The 20,163-nt window shown below is 32.6% G+C and overlaps 1 protein-coding gene across 1 annotated transcript; it reads right to left on the bottom strand.

Moving 5' to 3' along the window:
• Nucleotides 1-19,197: 19,197 nt before the first annotated feature.
• LOC140442334 (uncharacterized) lies at nt 19,198-19,686 on the bottom strand. Its single transcript, XM_072533409.1, has one exon. It carries the CDS (start codon nt 19,684-19,686, stop codon nt 19,198-19,200), a length of 489 nt encoding a protein of 162 aa, XP_072389510.1.
• Between the last annotated feature and the right edge of the window lie 477 nt (nt 19,687-20,163).

Here is a 20,163-nt window from a genome sequence, read left to right as displayed (position 1 = left end):
AAATTATTAGGGTGGTAATAAATTAGTGAAAAATGAGTGAAAAAATATGCCATAAGCAAAAAGTTTTTTTTTCTGAATTCTGCTAGCTTGAGCCTTAAGCCAGCAGAATAAATCCTATTAAGGGTGGTTTGGTGGTGAAAATTATTAAGGTCGCAATAAATTAGTAAAAAATGGGTGAAAAATATGTCATAAGCAAAAAGTTTTTTTTTCCGAATTCTGTTAGCTTGTACCTTAAGCTGGCAGAATCGCTCCCCTTAAGGTTGGTTTTGTGGTGAAAAATTATTAGGGTGGTAATAAATTAGTGAAAAATGGGTGAAAAAATGTTACGTATGTTAAATTGGATTCCGCTCGTTTGTCCCCGCTAGCTTAAGGGTTCTGAAAAGTTCATTTGATGTATATCCGTACCACTCTTTCAGGTTGCCCAGTCATGACATTCTACGCCTTTCTATGCTTCTCTTTCCTTGGATCTTTCCCTGCATAATCAGTTGGAGCAAGGTGTATTTCGTTCCACGTGTAATATGTCCGAGATATTCCAAATTTCTTGTTTTAATTGTATTTAAAATTTGTATTTGTTTATTCATCCTTCTCAGAACCTCTTTGTTTGTGACTTGTTCTGTCCATGATATTTTCAGAATTCTTCTATATACTCACAGCTCGAATGATTTCAGTTTTTTCATTGATGCTACATCAATGTACGTAGAATAGTATGTATCATATTTAAACATAGTCCTTAAAAAAGTAAGACGTTTAGAAATCGTCTAAGGTGTAACAAGCGTCCATAAAAATATATGATTTCTTACCTGTTGTTGTGATGATATTTGCATTTTTTTAACAGTTTTACTAAAATGGTAGTTTTGGGAGTGTTGATAAGAAGAATGTGAGTCGTTTACTATATAATCTTCAAGCGTGGAATCACTTGCTATATTGTTTTCTACGAGCACCCACAAATTATCTGCAGTTCTTGCTAGAGTGTCGTTTAATCCAGTGAAGTAAAGAAACCTTCTTACTGAATTATGGTTTCTTGCCGCTAAAACATATGTAAAAAATATGAACTCTTTATTTTTTTTAATATATAATATTTTTATATATTATGAACTTATACTGTAATATGTAAGTTAAAAAATTATCTTGATACTAATTAAAGTCCGATAAAACATTGCAAGCATATATAATATACCTCATTATACCATGATAATATACTGCATCTCCTTGCTTTAGACAGAAAAGAAATTTACGATTGTTTGCTGTCTTTCGTCAGAACAACGAATATACAAATATAACCACCTTTGTTGATATAATTTATACCTATCTGTCCGGGGCTTACCTGTTATCGTTTATAAAAATGCCCTGATCGGACCCAGGGCGAGAAGAGTGTAATCCCTGTGCAATCCTTGTATTGTATCTGTTTTTAAAAATTTGTGTTTGGCTGTGTGGGTATTTACCCTAAAGCCAATAACAAAAATTCCAGTCTGCTAAAAATATTGAAAGACCGGTACAAAATGAAGAGAGCTAACTTTTTAGATTAACTACAGTTATTAATATATACGAGTAAATAAGCATACCTACGAATAAATTATGAGGCACTAATACAAATGAAAGATAATTGTTGTGAACAACTACACGATAAAATACGGAAAATCGGAAATTCATAAGATGAGTGAGCAAATAGATGTATTCAAAAAAATTAAGACCCAATTATCACCATCTAACTATTAAAACTGTTAAAAGTTAAGTTTGTGTCTTCAATGAAACTCCATAAAATTATTTTATTTATACTTCATTTTGTTACTTGTAATAGCTGTTTCACTCTGGTACCAAATTTACTTTATTTACATAGGTCGAGCTTATAACAAAAAGAAGTAAAGGAACAAAAAAGTTTTCGAGCAAGCAGATTAACAATAGACCACGTTTTCTTTCTTATTCAAGTCATAAAGAAATTTTCTCTCTTACTCAAGACATGTGGAAAAAGTTGCTCAAAACCAAGAAATACACCTATTGTTAAGTGATTATAGCAAAGCATAATATAGCAGTTTACCACTTATAAAAGTTTGGCAGTTACAAAATAATTTTCGAGTTTAGTGTCCCAACTAAAAATAAGATATAGTAATAAACATCTGCAGTACGTGTACCAAACCCAACTAAAGTGAAGTCAACAGAAGTCAGGTGAATCACTGTGTGTTCGAAGTCGATTGGATATGACGGTTTTTCGGGAATTAATTGCTCTTTGGAGTTTTGTAGATAAACTACGAGATACTGAAATGCATCAAGCCCTGAGAATGGCTGAAAATAAAAGAGTTGGAGATATATTGGCTTATGCACTAGACTATTAAGCCAATAAAAACTTGAAGAAGTTTTGTTCGGACCCGCTAAAGTCAAACCACTCATGTCTTTGATAATTTTGGTAATTTTGTAGCTAAAGTTAGCGAAATTATGAAGAAAACCGAACGTAGTCCGCAATGGTCACCCAAGTGCAGAGATGCTGGATATGTAAAGTATTAAGTCATCACAAGAATTAATCCCAGTCTGTTACGGCTCAAGAAAATTAGCAGATAAACGAAGTTACAAGAACATTATAATACCAATACGCTTAGTAGAAGACTTTTTCCGGAAGACTGCAACCATTGTGTCAAAATATATGTAAAAGAATCAAGTTATAGCCAACTAGTCAAAAGTCAGGATTGAACTAGAAGACCATTGAAATCATTTTATTCTTTATCTTGAACTTATGGTTAAATAAATTGCACCAATTTTGATTGGTACGAAATAGATAAACGTTATTGGGTATAATGGGACTCACTAGAACTACTTAATGGTGTTTGATGCCATAGAAGGGAAAGCCTTGGTGGAAATCAAAGCCAAGCTCAACCTGTTCTTTAGAAAAGTACAGTAGAGAATATGGTACGGTAGTAAAAAATACCTCACTTGAGCGCACTTTTCCTGCGCATGCCTAAGTTATAGAACACTGTTCTAAACACCATAAGAAGTGCTCTGAACAACATCAGGGACGATCGAGCGTAGGCACAATTTCGGGCCAATAAAAAAAAGTTTCGTTTGAATGAGATTTGAAATTAAAAATCACAGGTAATTTTCTCTTCTTTTTCACCCCTGTAACTTATTAATATAAATATTATAGAAGTTTTCAGGGACTTTCAGCCCTCGATAATAATGTAGTCCTTTATTCTGCGCTTAAATTTTTTTAAAATATTTATTAGTTTTCTCAGGATTCGAAAAAAATGAATGCATTTAAATAGCATTGGCCCGAAATTTGCACCTACACTCTTAAAACTTATTTTAAAAGCATAAAACTTAATGTATATAAGCCAAAAAAGATAGTGTGATATCTGCGTGATGCATGAAAATGGTAATTTAGAAGAAGGAATATGGGCGCAGCATAGAAACAGAAAACAACAAGCACGGGAAGCAATTCAGTCAGATACCTAAAAGGCAAAAATAGTAGCAGGTATGTAATAGTTACAGTGGACCTTCAAAGAGTACTTATGAGCCTACGCCTACGTCTGAGCAGGCATCTGCGCTTTACTACAGGACAAAATTAATAGTACATAATTTTACCATATAAAATAATGCTAATCCTAATGCAATTTGCTACATTTGTCATGAGGGCGAAGGAGTCATCACATCAAATGAATTTTCTTCCTGTATTGTCGACTTTATAAATAATGTAAATTCTGCGGACATTGACAAAGTTATACTCTGGAGTGATGGATGTACCTACCAAATCCGAAATGCTGTCTTGTGACTCATGCCATAGCAAAATAGAAACAAAATTGAAAAACAGGGTTATCAAGGTTTCTGCTGATTATGTTTTTATAGCAAAAATTGCACAAAAAAAACCCACGACCATATGAAGTGAAATACGTATCACAGGTTCTCCTCTGCACAGGGAGTACTCTACACTAAATTAAGTCTCGAGCATTCGGCCAGGGTGTAAGTCTGGCGGCGACAAAGTGGACACCGATATAAGGACTCTAAAATATTCACCACAGGGACAAATATTCCATAGATTAATTACTGAAAAGTGGCAATTGCTGCCTAAAGACATAGGCAAAATTCAGAAAGATTTGTCGAATTTTCTCTATTCAGAAAGTAGAATAAATAAAAAGGGAGAAATATCAAGACCTACATGAATTAAAGTGTGTTCTAGCAAATGATTACCATGCTTTTTACGACATATTTAGGCATTTTGTCATATTAGCAGTCCAATAAGCCCCCAAATCTTAATTTGATAATTATATCTAATAGTACTTTATAACACGTATCGGCAAAATGACCTTAATTTTGATAAAGATAAAAAAGATATGAGTTTTTTTCATTTCCTGAAAAATTTCCTAACATGCACATAGACGTTTGGCACTGACACCGACGATATATATATATATATATATATATATATATATATATATATATATATATATATATATATATATATATTATATATATATATATATATATATATATATATATATATATATATATATATATATATATATATATATATTATATATATATATATATATATATATATATATATATATACATGTAAGTTAGAGGACTTAGGATACCACCTACTGTTGACTTAAAAGGTGAATTTTGCGGGAAGCAATTCATCAAGAAGTTACTAATAGAGGTGAGGTGTGTGTACAGGCTTATACAGATATTCCGCTATATCAGCAGATTGGTTGTAATATTTCAATGCAATAGGGCAAGGAAATCCATTGCATTATTATTCCCAAGAAAGTTATGCCTTGGATGTTGTCATGCAGTTCGGGTGACGACCTACGATACCTTAAGTCCTGGTCAAGGAGTGCAAAATTGGCCACCGGCCACGCGAATGTTAGTGATCCGGCATCCAATGGAAATTCAGCTACTGGTCCACAGAAATTAAAATTCAGAAAATTAATTAATGTCGATACATCGAACGTACAAGGGCTAAAGACAATCACAGGTCAGCTGTCAATTATTAAAAGAGAGCTGGTTAGGAGAGGGCTATTTTAGAATACATAATGGCAATTGTATGTATTCTAAGTTTATTATTACAAATACTTACTTTATTATAAATACTCGATTTAACGACCGTCCACGCCGACTTTATACTTGGAAAAGTGCTGCAGATAGCTCTAGCAATCAAATTGACTACATCCTTACTAATATTTGCTAAACATCATCAATTCAATTAGTCAAATCATATCCATGGGCGATATGTAGATTAGATCATACTCTCCTCGTAATAAAAGTAAAGCTCAAATTTAAAGCGGCCAACAAACGGAAAGACACAAAGAAGATAGAACTAAGAAAGAATGATATTCTTTTCCAAGAAGTGCAAAGAAGTGTGCCCTCTATTGATAAGGGTACATAACAAGAGATATGGAAGACTATTAAACATTGTGTAACAACACCAATTAATCGCCCAAAGGTAAAACAATCCAGTGAAAAAAATACTGGATAACAGATGAAACCCTTAAAATAATTGAGAATGGAAGAAATTTTTGTTAAAGTGGGGTACATAGGAAAAGGGAAAAAGCCAGTTTAAGAGACCTCAACAAAGAAGTAAAACGGAGATGCAAGGCTAATAAACAACAATACTATCATAACCAATTATTCCGAAAGAGAGGCTCCACAAAATATCTAAATTATTAATCATACCAGAAGAGAAATTCAAATAATCGTATAATCCCGAAGAAGAAGTTTGTATTGAAGACAGCGACGTACCACTTGAAAGACGTATTTATTTCCGACAGTACATTCCCAATACAAGTTATAAGTATGGGATTAAGGTCTTAAAATCTGTATTGCTGGAGGCTTTACATGGTCGTTTAAAGTCTACATATTCACAGAAAGAGCAGACGATACATCAGTTGCCGAAAAAATTCTCACGACAGTGAGTAGACAGTAGATTTTGATACAGGTAGAATTTTATATACCGATAACTGGAACATTAGTGTTTCGCTGTCTAATAATCTAATTCAACAGGAAACACATTTAGTATGAACTCTAAGGATAAACAGAAAATATAATCCCCCAGACGTGGTAACAGCTAAATTGAAGAAGGGTGAAGTCGTGGTCCTACAAAAAAACAATAAAACAGTTGTCTACAAATTGAAAGATAAAAGAGATGCTCTTATGCTTAGTACCAAACATGACGAATTTATTGTGACAGTAGCAGATCGCAGATGACAATAAGATGATAAACCAGAGATGGTTATAGATTACAACAAAGGCAAAGCTTTTGTCGACACTTCTGATCAGGTGGCTTCTTATGATGCCATACGTGAGAAAAACCATTAAGTGGTAAAAGCGACTTGTTTTTTATTTTGTTGCTACCAGCTATGGTAAATTCGCTTTACAGAATTTTGGTATAATAAAATAAACGAAAATATCGTCGAGACTCTGGTTTAACAAGATTTAAATACAATACTATCGACAGCGGCAAAATTCAGTTTATGCTCGTAAAAATGCGACAAATAAAATCATACAATAGGCGGTAAAATAGATTAGCGCAAAGCTTCATACTAGATTTGCTGTATTTTTATATTTAAATATTATTTTTAAAATTGAATAAAATATCTTTAATATTTATTTAATTATTTATATTTTAAACAAATTATATTATATTAAAATATTTCAATAAATAATTATGTGTGCTGCTAACGCCACCTGCTAACGTATTAACAAGGCATACGGTATTTATTTTAGTCAGACCTGTCAAATGTAGACGAAATACTAAATTAACAACAAAATATAAATAAATATCACTTGATAGTATGTAAATTTAATTATTATATAAACTAAATAAGATGTTGAAAAATAATAATTATATTTATATGAAATTATTTTCAAAATCAATATTGTTACTAATTAGATGACATTTATGGCTTTTAAGCTTTAACAATCGTTATGAATCGAATCTTTTATTGATAGATATTCTTTTAATTTTTTACTTCTCATATAATGTCTGTATTTTGTTTGTTATTTTTCATGCAGTTTTTAAATTAAACCTACTTAAAATAAGTATATGATGGCTAGAAACAAATTAATCGAGACTTGTGAATCGATGTGAAGAACCGCTTTTTTGTGACGCTACCTGTGACGCCTTTTCCTCCTGGCGCTAGTTCCGTAACGCTCATTTCAATCTGCCGATGTGCCTCGAATGTTTTCAAAAGCATCTAGCAGCTATTTTATTTCCAGAAATATAATTTTTATTATTTTTGTTGTTGTATTATCTTAAGATTACTTGTTTTTTAATATTGGCATAGTTTTTTTCATTTACTTTTATTAATATTAAGATAAAATGCAGTAGATTTTGTAATATACTATAAAAAAACACATAATTATATCGTTTCCCAGAACCACTGAATGCTTCACCATACGTCAAACTAATATAAATCGTTCCCACGGATGACCACGGTAACTTTAAGCCAGCAACATCATCAAATGCTTACGGGTAGGCAAGCGTAGGAAATATTGATAATGGGCACTGGTAGGCACATGGCGCTAAATATATTAGTTCAAGATTCTAACTTGATTGTTAGTTATGTAAAGGATCTATCCGTTTCTACTACTGATGACTAACAGATTCAAGAAGTCTTAGGTTGTGTAGACATTTCAGTGACTTTTTAAGTAAAAGTAAAGTTATAAAATTTTTCCTGATTTCTTCTGTCAAGAATGATTTAATTTTGGGAATGGACTTTTTAAACCAATTTAAAGTTCGATTAGATTTTTCAAAGAAGAATTGTAAAATATCATCACTATCTTTATGTGTTGTGTATACTTTTCAAGATTTTTGTTGTGAAAAACTTGATCAAATTGTAGATTTGTTTAAAGAAATTGGTTCTTGTGATCGATTAGGGAGAACTTCGCTTTTGGTATACTATATTAATAAGATCATATATTAAAGGAACTTCATCATGTTGAACTTAGGAATTATCGAATACAGTAAAGTATCATTATGATTCTCGTATTTGTCTTCTTAAGAAATCTGATGATACATACCATATTTGTTTTAATAGTAGAAAATTAAATTCAGTCACTGTCAAAGATGGATTTGTCAAAAATGGATCAACAGATATGGATTTAGTACTGGGTCCTGATTTGATAAATTCGTTTTCTGGTAGCTGGATAATATTGTGATCGTTATGCAGACTTTTGAGACTCGTCTAGAAATCTTAAAGAAAGTTTTTAATAGATTAAAAAAGGCAAACTTCACAGTTAGTCTGTTAAAGTGTAAGTTTTGTCGTCTCCTTTTATAAGCTTTAGGATATCTTGTAGATTAGTTTGAACTTAGAACTGGTCCGCCTAAGGTTTCTACGATATGTGATTTTCCTGTTCCCAGGACCACTACTTATGTGAGACCTTTCTTAGGAATGACTAATTATTATCGTCGATTTTTGGTTAATTATGCAACTTTAGTAACCCCTTTTTCTTATCTTTTTTGTAATAAGAAAAAACGTAAGAATATTGTTTGAAATGCAAAAGCTCAAATATCCTTTGAACAGATTAAGGAAGTAGCTTTGACTACTGCCCTAAATAGTCCTAATTTTACTAAAATTTTCTATCTCATATGTGAAATGTGAATGTAGGAATTAGGTGTGTATTGTTTCAGATTAAGAATGGTTTAAAACATCCTATTGCCTATATGAATAAGAAGTTCAACAAGAATGTACAAAAATTTTCAACCACTTGGAAAGAAATATTAGCTATTTTGTATGGAGTAGAATACTTAAGGTAGTATTTAGATGGTCATTTTTTCCACGCTGTGACTGATCACTCTGTATTAGTTTGGCTTAAAAATTTAAAGACTTTTTCATGTAGGTTAGCTTGTCTGTTTGCTTTTGATTTTGTTGATCAGTGATGATGATGTTGATGTTGTTTATCGTAAAGCTTCCGGTACTATTGTCGTTGATGCGTTATCTAGAGCTATTGGATTGTCAATCTATTGGATTTATCACAACTAAATATTGACAACTGATTTTTAACAGCTTTGATCTTCTTTTTTCTCATTTCAACTGAAATATAGTTGTACCAAACGCTCATCGTTCTGAAGTAATTTCCCAATTTTATGATGATCCTACTGCAGGTCATTTTGGTGTTTAAAAAACTTTAGCTCTTGTGCGAGGATTGTATTATTGGTATAACATACGAAAGACGCATCTTGTAGTAGTACAAAGTTTTGTTTACCAATTCAAAAGATCCTAATGTCGGGTTAGTATGTGTGATGTAGTTTCTATTGAAATAAATAGTTAGTGATAGCAATTATGGCAAAGATAGTTGTGCGTAGTTTTTCAGATCTCTTTTTTTTGTTTTTGTTGCTTTTAATTAGTAACTTTTTAATTTGATTGATGACATTGTTCAAGAGAATACTGAATTAAGTCATTTTGTTATTTACTTTAGTAGGTTAATAGTATGAGTTGTTGTGTATATGAATTGCTCATGTGAGCTTTTGTTTGTAAATCTATAAGATTTGCATGAAAACTTCCTGGTTTAACCTGGTTTCCTAATTCAAGACTTTCGTGTCTTTAGATATAATTCAGTTGTCCAATAAAACCTCTTTAGGTATTTTAAGTTGTATGGTAGTTTGTTACTTTGTTTGACACAATTTATTTTATTTTTGATTGATTAGCTCTCATTACACAATACCTTGTGTATATATATATATATATATATATATATATATATATATATATATATATATATATATAGAAATGTTTCTTCAACGTCGATATTCCCAAAAAAAAATCTTTATTTCGAAAATAAGTTACAATTTTTGAGAAATTCTACAAACTACTACATTTAATGATTTAAAGTTGACTATTGAAACATAATAATTACAATAATAATAAAAATATTGATTTCTTCCTATTTATAACGTCGGATATCGGAATCTGCTGATTCTTAATAGTAAGGGAGCTTATGGCTACATTTCTCCTCCCTCCATTGGTTGGGACTTCGTCCTCGAAGTTTTGGTTACTTCGGCTATCAGCTCGTCTAGTATCTGGATCTGGGCAGGATGCAATTTTTCTCCAAATAGGATTTTGGAAATTCGTTTTCTTTTCCTAATTAGGAAGATTATTAGGAAAGCTAAAATAGTTAAAAATATTATAACAGAAGTGGTGCTCAGTCCTATGGATAATCGGGGTAGTACTTCTATGGTATCTATTGGTTGGATTTGGCCATGTGTCTCTGGGATTGTTAATTTTTCAATTTTCATCTCATGGTTTGGTATTAATTTTATTGGAACAATTTTTGGAATGGAAATGTCTTGAGACGTCTTTTTATTAAATTGGATACCTTCAATCATTATTGGTACATCTGTCGTCAAGAGGCTGGTTGAATTAATTTCTATCTGCTGGATTCTCATTGGGTGAACTATTCCTAGCAATATGACTTTGCTGGTTTCTTGGAAAAAGTTCTCTGTGATTAATGTTTTTGTGCAATTATCTACATTGGGTATGTTACATTTGGATTGTACATAGTTGGAACAAACTATGTTATCGCCTTGTCCTATACAAGTGTTGAACCATTTATTATTCGTATAGTAGCTTGCAGGTGGCAGAATCATAACATGATCTTTGTTTGGAATGGGATAGATTTTATAGGTAGTGTAAGGAGTTTCATGGAGTATAGGGATTTTAGTTATTATGAGCATTGTATTTGAAGTTACACAAACTAAAGTTTTTGTTGATTCTATAAGTTCATAAGGGTGTTCATTACTATTGGGAATTGAATTTCTGGGATAAATTTTGAGAAGGTTCTCTTTAAGGTCTATTATTTCCTTTAAAGTGAATAATTCTATATTAGAGATATTAAGTTCAGATAAAGTAATGGTTCTTATAAGTTTCATTAGAAATTCGTTTATATTTTGGAGATTTATTATCTCGTTGTGTAGAATGATATAGCTGTCAAAATCAGCTGATAATTTGTTGAGTGCAGATATGAGAATTGAATTATCAGAATTTAGTTTTTCTAAAAGTTTATCGAATCTCGTGTTAAAAGAGTTTCCATAAGATATTTGGTTATTAAATTTTTTTATGATTTCGTTTTGTTTATTTTCTAAAGAGATTATGTGTGATTTTAACAAGTCTAAGTCAGAGTCGTCTGGATTTCCAGTCACGTATTTGATGGCTGTACCTAGAAAATTAAAAAGTCCGCGTTTCTGTTTTCGCGTAATCTTGTGTAGATCGTCTTTTGTTTGTTCTTGTATGTGGGTGTATTGGGAGTACAGTAGCGAGAGAGGTGCATTTTTGAAGTGATCTTTGAAATAGCTTGTCGGACTAGCGTCAATACTGTCGGATAATTTGTCTAGCGGAATGTGAAGAAAATGTCTGTGATAGTGGGAGATTTCTCTTGATTTGCCTATCTCTTCAGCATAGTAACCATTATTCGGAATCTCCTGAATATTGAGTGGATGGACCAGGGCGAGGATTGTCCTGTGAAAAATTTGGGTCTTGAGTAGGTTTATCTACATGTTTTCGTATTCGTTTTACATATTTAAGGTGAGTGCTTGTTAAATTTTGTTTATCTGTTTTACCGATTATTTTTGTTTTGTCTTGCGTTTCTGGATGAATAGTGGAGAAAGGGGCTTGTAATTTGGACTTATGTTTTTTCTTAGAAACATATAGGGATTTTGTAAGGTCTATTTCCGGAATATCTTCGGCATTTTCGTTTTGTCTATCTAAAAGTTGTTGTCTTTTTTGTTTTTGTTTATTATATAGTTCTGCAATAAAGGGTTGGAGTTCTTCTTTATGTCTTTGATTATATGTTTCGTATATCGGAAGATCAAAGTCGAAATGTATTTCTTCTGCATAGGGTCCGTACAGAATTGAGAACGGGGAATAATCTGTGGAACTGTGGATTGATTGGTTGTAAATAAGAATGGCGTGTGTTAGAATGTCATCTAACGAATCATTTGGATTTTGGGCTTGTAAGGTCCTAAGTTTTTCAATAAGAGTTGAATGAAAGCGCTCTACAGGAGAGTTTGAGGAAGAATTGTTTACTGTTGTAAAATGTATTTCGATTTTGTGGATATTTAGGAATTCTTTAATGACTGCGGAATTAAATTCGGTGCCGCTGTCGCATACAATCTTTTTTGGGTAATTGTGGTGCGAAAAGTAGTGTCTTAATTTATTTAGTATGGAAATGGAAGTTTTGTCGGTGAGCTTATAGCATTGACCGTATTTGGAAAAAGAATCTATTATTGTGAGATACAGGTTTTTATTGCAGTGGAATAGATCGATATGTAATATATCAAAAGGTTTTTGACCTAACAACGGTCCTAATTGGGGAAGTTTATAAGGGCGTCGTTCGTATTTATTTTTTAGGCAAATTTCGCATTTATTGATAAAATTAGAAATAGTTGTCTGCATTGAGGGCCAATAAAATTTTTGTTTTAAATGTTTGTAGGTTTCAATTATTCCGTTGTGATTTTCTACGTGATATTTCTTTATGCATTCTATTTGTTGGTTTTCTTCTTCTATGTCCTGAAGTAGTATATTGCAAAATATTGCTTTGACTGTGGAATTTATTTTTTCCTTAAAATAGTTACAGATAAAAGGTCTAAATTCGTGGGGGATTGTTATTGCAAATTTTTGATTTGGTCTAAGGATATTTTGGAAGGTATTTGCTATTTCTGTTTTCCAATTATTTGTCAAAGTGACAGTGTAACGGTGTTTGTTAAAAATTCTTTTGTATTTAATTTCAAAATTATTTGACTCTGGTTTAAAAATAATTTGGTTTGAGGATAAATTAATTGGTTTAGGTGAAATCTCTATTCCAGTGATAGGGTTCTCAACTGATGTATGTTGTGTGTTAGTACTGTTTTGTAAGTTGTCAAAATCGGCAAGGAAATCGTCTATGTCGAAATTGTCGGGTGGTTCAGCACATTCTGAATTCGGGGGTTCAGCACATTCTGAACTCGAGCTTAGGGCATTTATTTGGACTCGGCTAAGAGCATCAGCAACTTGATTCTCTTTGCCTTTTTTATATTTAACTTCAAAATCATATTCTTCTAGTTTAAGTCTCCATCGGGCTAATCTAGAAGTGGGGTCTTTAATTTTGTAGATCCATACGAGAGGATTGTGATCTGTTTCTACAGTGAATTTTTGGTTGTATAAATACATACGGAAGTGTTTACAAGAATCTAGTATGGCTAAAAGTTCTTTTTCAATAGTGGAGTAGTTTCGTTCTGCGGAATTTAGAGTTCGAGAATAGTAGGCAATAGGGTGATTATTTTGAGATAATACTGATCCTATAGCTATATTAGAGGCGTCTGTAGTCAGTACAAAAGGCTTTTCGAAGTCTGGATATTGTAAGACTGGAGAATTAGTTAACAATTGTTTGCATTTTGCAAAACATTCTAAATAATTTGGATTTGTGGGGTCGATAGTTGCTCCTTTTCGAGTACATCTCGAAAATGGGGACGTTATTTTTGCAAAGTTGGGTATGAATCTTCGGTAGTAACCGATTAAACCAAGAAATGATTTAATTTCTTTTACTGTTTTTGGTAGAGGATATTTTTGTATAGCTTCGATTTTTGCTGGGTTAGGTTTGATTCCTTCGGTTGTCACTACGTGACCTAAGAAAGAAACTTCTTTCGTGAGAAACTCAGATTTGTCTAACTGAATTTTTAAATTATTTTTTCTAAAAGTGTCAAAAATAGTCGCAATATGAACTAAGTGTTCTTGCAGTGACTTGGAAAAAATAATGACATCGTCCATGTAGACGAAGCAAAACTTATGAATAAAGGGCCTAAGAATATTGTCCATTAACCTTTCGAATGTTGCTGGGCTATTCTTTAAACCAAAGGGCATACGTAAAAATTCAAAGTGACCATGCGGAACTGAAAAGGCTGTTTTCCGAATAGAATCCGGATGAACTTCAATCTGATGGTAACCTTGAGCTAAATCTAATGTTGTGAAATAACTGGCTTTTCCTAAGTTATCCAGTATCTCATCTATCTGAGGAAGTGGGTAGCGATCACTTTCAGTATGATCATTGAGCTTCCTATAATCAATTACTAATCTAAATTTTTTCTGACCTGAGGCATCAGCTTTTTTTGGTACTATCCAAACTGGAGCTGAGTACGGTGAAATTGACGGTCGAATTATCTTATTATCTAATAAATTATTTATTTGTTTTTTTATTTCTTCCTGCATTGCTTTGGGATGCCGAAATCCCTTTACATAAATTGGATTTTCATCCTTAGTTTTAATTTCGTGTCTAACAGCTGACGTGAAAGTTAAATTTTTATTTTCGTCGTAAAATACGTCTTTAAATTTTTTGCAAAGACTTATAATTTTATATTTTTCTTCGTTATTTAAGTGCGAAGTACGGATTTTGTTTTCGTTAAAATGCGTCGTTGGAATTTTTGCTATATTATAATTACAAAAGTTCTCAACTTCAATTCTCTTATTAAATTTCATAGGCATAGGTAAGTCGAAAGTGTCTAGAAAGCCGTTTTTTGCAACGTGAATAGAATTGGGAATTTTGATACCTTGAAAGTGTCTTTCACGCAATAAAACTTCGCCATTATGAACGCTTACTGGAATTTTTTGGTATAAAGTTTCAAATGGAATGCTAACGTGAGGATTCTCAAAGGTTAAAGTATGAGTTGCGTAGCTAATTGTGGCGTGGAATCTTTTCAGATCGTAAGTTCCAAGGAGGAGGTCAAAGAATTGACTAAAGTCGGCAATTTTTACGTCGAATGTTTGTGGAATTCCATATTCTAGGAATAGTGGCGTCTTAATATTTAAGTCGTGCTTGGAAGTAATTTTCATTGACGTTAGCGAAAAAGGTTTTCGATAAATATGATTTTTATCAAATAGTTTGAGAGCTCGCGGATTTAAAATTGAATGGGAACCGCCGGTATCGATTAAAACGCGTAGATGTGTTTTGGGTGTAACGAAACAGGGTAACCCAGGGGAACTTTCGATATTATGTAGGTTTATACAGGGGGTGGATGATCGTCTAACGGGATGGCTTGAAAATCCTGATGATTTTCATCATGCAAATCGGGCTCTTGTTCGGATTCGTAATTTTCGAAATCGTTTTCGAAATATTGGGTATCATTTGAGTCTATGTGAAAATTGTGGCTTCTATTAGTTGTAATTGTCATGGGCTGATGGTTTCTGGTTGTGGTAGTTTGAACACCGCTCATTGGAGTAGCAAAATTTGGTTGGGGTCGAGGAGCTTTATATTTATTTAGTCTTTGTTGGTTGTTTTTCGGAACATTGTTTCGTTGGAAGGATTGATTTTGTTCGTGAGAACTGAAATTTTGTCTCTGAGGAAAATTATAGTTCTGTTGTGGAGTGAAGTTAAAATTGGGCTCTGTGTTGTGAGTTGAAGGTCTCACATAATTTGAATGCGTGGGTTGGAAGTTTGAGTATGCGGGTTGAAAGTTTGAGTGTGTGGGTTGGAAGTTTGTGGATCTTTGATTATTCGAAGATTGATAGGGTTTATTTTTGAGTGGGGCCTTTTTGTTTTGTTGGCTCTTAAGGAAGTTCATGTATTGTTGTTGATTTTTGTGGTTATCGTAGGCAATACACTTTTGAAGGGCTTCTTCTAGGGAATTTAATTCAAAATGCGATAAGTATTCGCAATAAGGCTCGTTGATTCCGGTACAGAAAGTTTTGAGGGCAATGTTTTTGAAATATGGAGTTTTAAAAGTGACTGTCGCGGGATTATCGTTTAGGGTGATGTGTTGGAGTAAATCGTTCAGATTTGTAGTTATTCTCTGATGATAATTGTCGTAGGATTCACTATGTTTTTGGACGGTAGTGGATAGTTGTGTTACTAATATGTCTTCGGAACGTCTGTCTCCGTATTTAGTTAATAATGCTGGACGAATTTCTGTCCAATTGGTTTTATTAGAATAGTTTAAGAAATTTCTAGGTTCTCCTTTAATTCGAGATACGATATGGGAATTTAAGATAAATTCTTGGGACGGATTTAAGTCTTGGGTGCCTAAGAAAACTATTAAATTATCTACTGCTTTGATAAAGGTGGAGAAGTTGTCTCCAGAAGAGAATTCGGGCAGAGTTGAGCAAAGGCTAGCAATATCGCTATTGGTCATCGGCATTTTGGAACGTAATTTAGATGCAGGCTTAGATTTAGAGGTTTGTAGATTTCTTTTTATTTTTAGATTTAAACTGTCGAATAGTAAACTTAAATTTTCGATACTATTTTGGGAAATATCATTCAATGTACTCATAAAATATATGCAAAAATATAAATGCAAGTATATATAAAAATTCGTTGAAGTAAAATGTTATAAATAATATAAATTCAATAAACAATAAATAATAAATTCAATGTAAATGTTTAAGAATTCAATTAAAATAATAAATGCTCATAAACAATGGTAAAGAAAGGAAAAACTTACGCAAGGATGATCGTGTTTGATTTCCAATACATTTTTCTCTTTTACCAGGTTCTTCAGGATTTCATTAAACTAATGTAGACCAGGAAACGACTATGTTTCTGTATGAAATATCCTGTGGTTCGCAGCGCCAGAAATGTTTCTTCAACGTCGATATTCCCAAAAAAAAATCTTTATTTCGAAAATAAGTTACAATTTTTGAGAAATTCTACAAACTACTACATTTAATGATTTAAAGTTGACTATTGAAACATAATAATTACAATAATAATAAAAATATTGATTTCTTCCTATTTATAACGTCGGATATCGGAATCTGCTGATTCTTAATAGTAAGGGAGCTTATGGCTACATTTCTATATATATATATATATATATATATATATATATAATCGAACACCTCTCTACCCTAAGGTGAGAGGTAAATACAAAAGGTTACAGATATACATTACATCTCAAATCCAATGAAAATACAGAATTTTTTTTTCTATTCTATTCTTTTTTTTTTATTCTATTCTATGCACGAATTTTGTCCATTCTTTCTTGTTTTTTGCCTTATTTTGAGCTTCTGACCATTCCATTCCCCTACTTTTCAAAATCTGCCCTACTTCGTCATCCCAGGTTTTCTGTGGTCTGCCTCTGGTTTTAAACTTTTTCACATTAGCCTTCCACACTTGCTTAACGGGTCGGTTGTCGCTCATTCGGCACAGATGACCAAACCATTTTATTTGGTGTGTTTCAATAGCGTGTAGTACAGATTCTATGCCCAGTTCTTCTCTAACATCTTCATTTCTTATTTTGTCTCGTCGTGTTATTCCTTTGACTCGTCTTAGATATTTCATATCAATGGCTTGTATCTTGCTTTTTAATTGCTTTGTTAAAACCCAGCTCTCGCTTCCATATATCAAGATTGGTCGGAATACTGTCTTATAAACTGTCATTTTGGTTCTTCTGCTGATCTCAGGTTTACCTATGAATGCTCTACTAAGATTATGGTACACTTTTGAAGCACTACTTATTCTTTCTGTTATTTCATTCTGCATGGTACCTTCTCTGTCTATTGTAACCCCTAGGTATTTGAATGCATCTACTTGTTCTATGAGTTGTTGGTTAATTTCTATTTTAACATTTCGGTTAGTTTTCGCCATTAGCATCACCTTGGTTTTCTTAACATTAATCTTCATGTTTCTAATTGCCAGCTCATTATTCCATCTATCTATATTTTTCTGGAGGTCTCTCTCGTTGGAAGCGCATAACATGAGATCATCTGCGAATGCACACTCAGCTATACCAACCGGTCGTAGTTTACTATATCCGATATGTACTTTGTGTATACTTGCTTTTGTTTCCCTAATTATGTCGTCAATAATCAATATGAACAGTGTGGGGCTCATAACACCTCCTTGTCTTAGGCCCTCGTTTATTGCAAACATCTCTGATTCCAAGTTATCCTTACGCACATAACTCTTGTTATTTTGATACAGACTTTTGATAGCACCTGTTAGTTGATGGTTAATATTTCTATTTTGCAGACTTTTTCAAACTGCTTCCTGGGACACGCTGTCAAATGCTTTCTCAATATCTAGAAATGCCATATATATTTCTGTGTTCTTTATTCTAGCTTTCTCAATTATTTGTTTCAACGTAAATATATGGTCTTGCGTACTGTGTCCCTTCCTAAACCCACTTTGTACTTCATCCAGATGTGGTTCAACGATGTGTCTTAATTTCTGTTCTAGGATGCTTTCATATATTTTGGAGACGATACTGAGTAGATTAATTCCTCTATAATTTTCACAAGAACTTGGGTCTCCTTTCTTAAAGATTGGTAGTATTATGCCAATTCTCCAATCTTCGGGGACTGTACATCGGTTCCAAGCCATGTTCATAATTTTGGTTAAAAATTCAACTCCTTTCGGTCCCATTGTCTTTAACATTTCTGCAGTGATTTTGTCATGACCAGCCGATTTACCTCTCTTTGTATTGTTAATTGCTTCTTTAACTTCTGCTATTTGAATATCATTTTCTTGTCCATGTTCTCCTTCTACTTCTATCATTACAGCTTCCTCTTTCGGTTGTCTTGGTGTTAGGAGTGCGCTGAAGTATTGTCTCCATCTTTCCATAATCTCATTTGGTCTGATAATCAGTGTGCCGTCTTTACGTTTCACCTGTTTCATCGTTGTTTCTTTATCTTTTCTTAGCGTCTTTGGTGCCTTGTAAAACAATTTTTGGTTACCACGACTATCTGCCTCCATCTTCATTCCAAACTCATCCCAGGCTTTCTTCTTCTTCTTCAGTACCATTTCTTTCACCACCTTTCTTTGTCGTTTATATTCTTCGTAACCATTTTCTGTTTTCTTGTTTAAGTATATTTTCCATTTCTGTTTTTTATATTTTATTTGGGCTTTTAATTCATCGTCCCACCATCGTGTTTGCTTCTTATTTCTGTTTACATGGTTTATTCCACACGTTTCTTTTGCTGTCGTCACGATGGTTTCTTTAGATTGTTTTCAAGTTTCCTGTAAGTTGTAAGTACTATGTGCATTCGTTAATTTGGCTAGTTTTTTTCTATTTTACTTTTGAACATGGCCGCGACTTTTTGGTCATTTAGTTTATAGTTTTTAATATTCTCGTTCACTTTATTATTTTTCGTTCTTTGTTTAGTGGTTTTAGGGGTTTTTTGAGGTAATCTTATCTTTGCCATTACCATATAGTGGTCACTATATATTTCCGGTCCTCTTTTAACTCTGACATCAGTGACCTCTTTCCTAAATTCTTTATTAATGAGAACATTATCTAGAATTGATTTTTCATTTCTGCTCCTGACTTCTCGTGAACTTGTGTATATCCTTGTGTTCAAAAAATGTGTTGGTGATAATCCAATTATTCTCCATGCAAAAGTCTATCATCCTTCTTCCATTATCGTTTCTTGTATCTTCCCCCTGCATACCCAAAATATCTATGTTATCATCGTCTCTTTTACCAACTCTGCTATTCATATCGCCTAGAATGACTATTCTACCTTTCACATTTTTTATAGCATCATTGAGCTCTTCCCAATATTCTTCTTTAACTTTCAATGGTTCGTCATCATTAGGGCCATATGTGACTAATATAGTTGTTACTTCTGAATTATCTAGTGTTATCTCTATCTTTAAATTTCTTTGTGATATAAATTTCCAATTTTTAACATATGACATATAGCTTGCTCTCATTAGGCATCCTACACCTTCTGCCGCTCTACTATCGGTACTGACTCCACTGTACAAAAATACATGTTCTTTATCCAATTCATCCATTCCTTGACCTTTCTTCTTAGTTTCCGTGATTGCCAAAAAATCTAATTGTGCTTTGTCAAATTCATCTATTAATTCTTTCTCTTTTCCATTGAGGTTCTGACGTTCCAAGTAGCCATTTTTATGTACGTTTGTAGTCTATTTGCACCTTGATCTTGTATTAAATTTTCTTTGTTACAGGTTTCTTTTTTGTTCAATTTAATTATATCGTTAAACCTTATTCTCTACCTTATGTACCGTTGTTTAATTTTGAAAAATGTAAAACATCATAAACATTGGGGGTTCAGATTTAAAATTCAATGAGAAAATTACACCCTGCAAGAAATATTTTCATTTGTTATTATTTTTAAGAAAATTTAATTAAGTAGAATTAAAATTTTTATTTTACTAATAAAAAGACTAATATAACTTACAGCCAGATCTTTGAGGTTGACTTGTAGAACCCAATCTGTTAATTTTTCCTGGTGATGTTAATATACT

The sequence above is a fragment of the Diabrotica undecimpunctata genome, chromosome 5 (genome assembly GCF_040954645.1).
Source record: "Diabrotica undecimpunctata isolate CICGRU chromosome 5, icDiaUnde3, whole genome shotgun sequence".
Classification (NCBI taxonomy): Eukaryota; Metazoa; Arthropoda; class Insecta; order Coleoptera; family Chrysomelidae; genus Diabrotica; species Diabrotica undecimpunctata.
The sequence above is the reverse complement of the archived record's forward strand: the minus strand, read 5'-3'. Positions and strand labels throughout refer to the sequence as shown.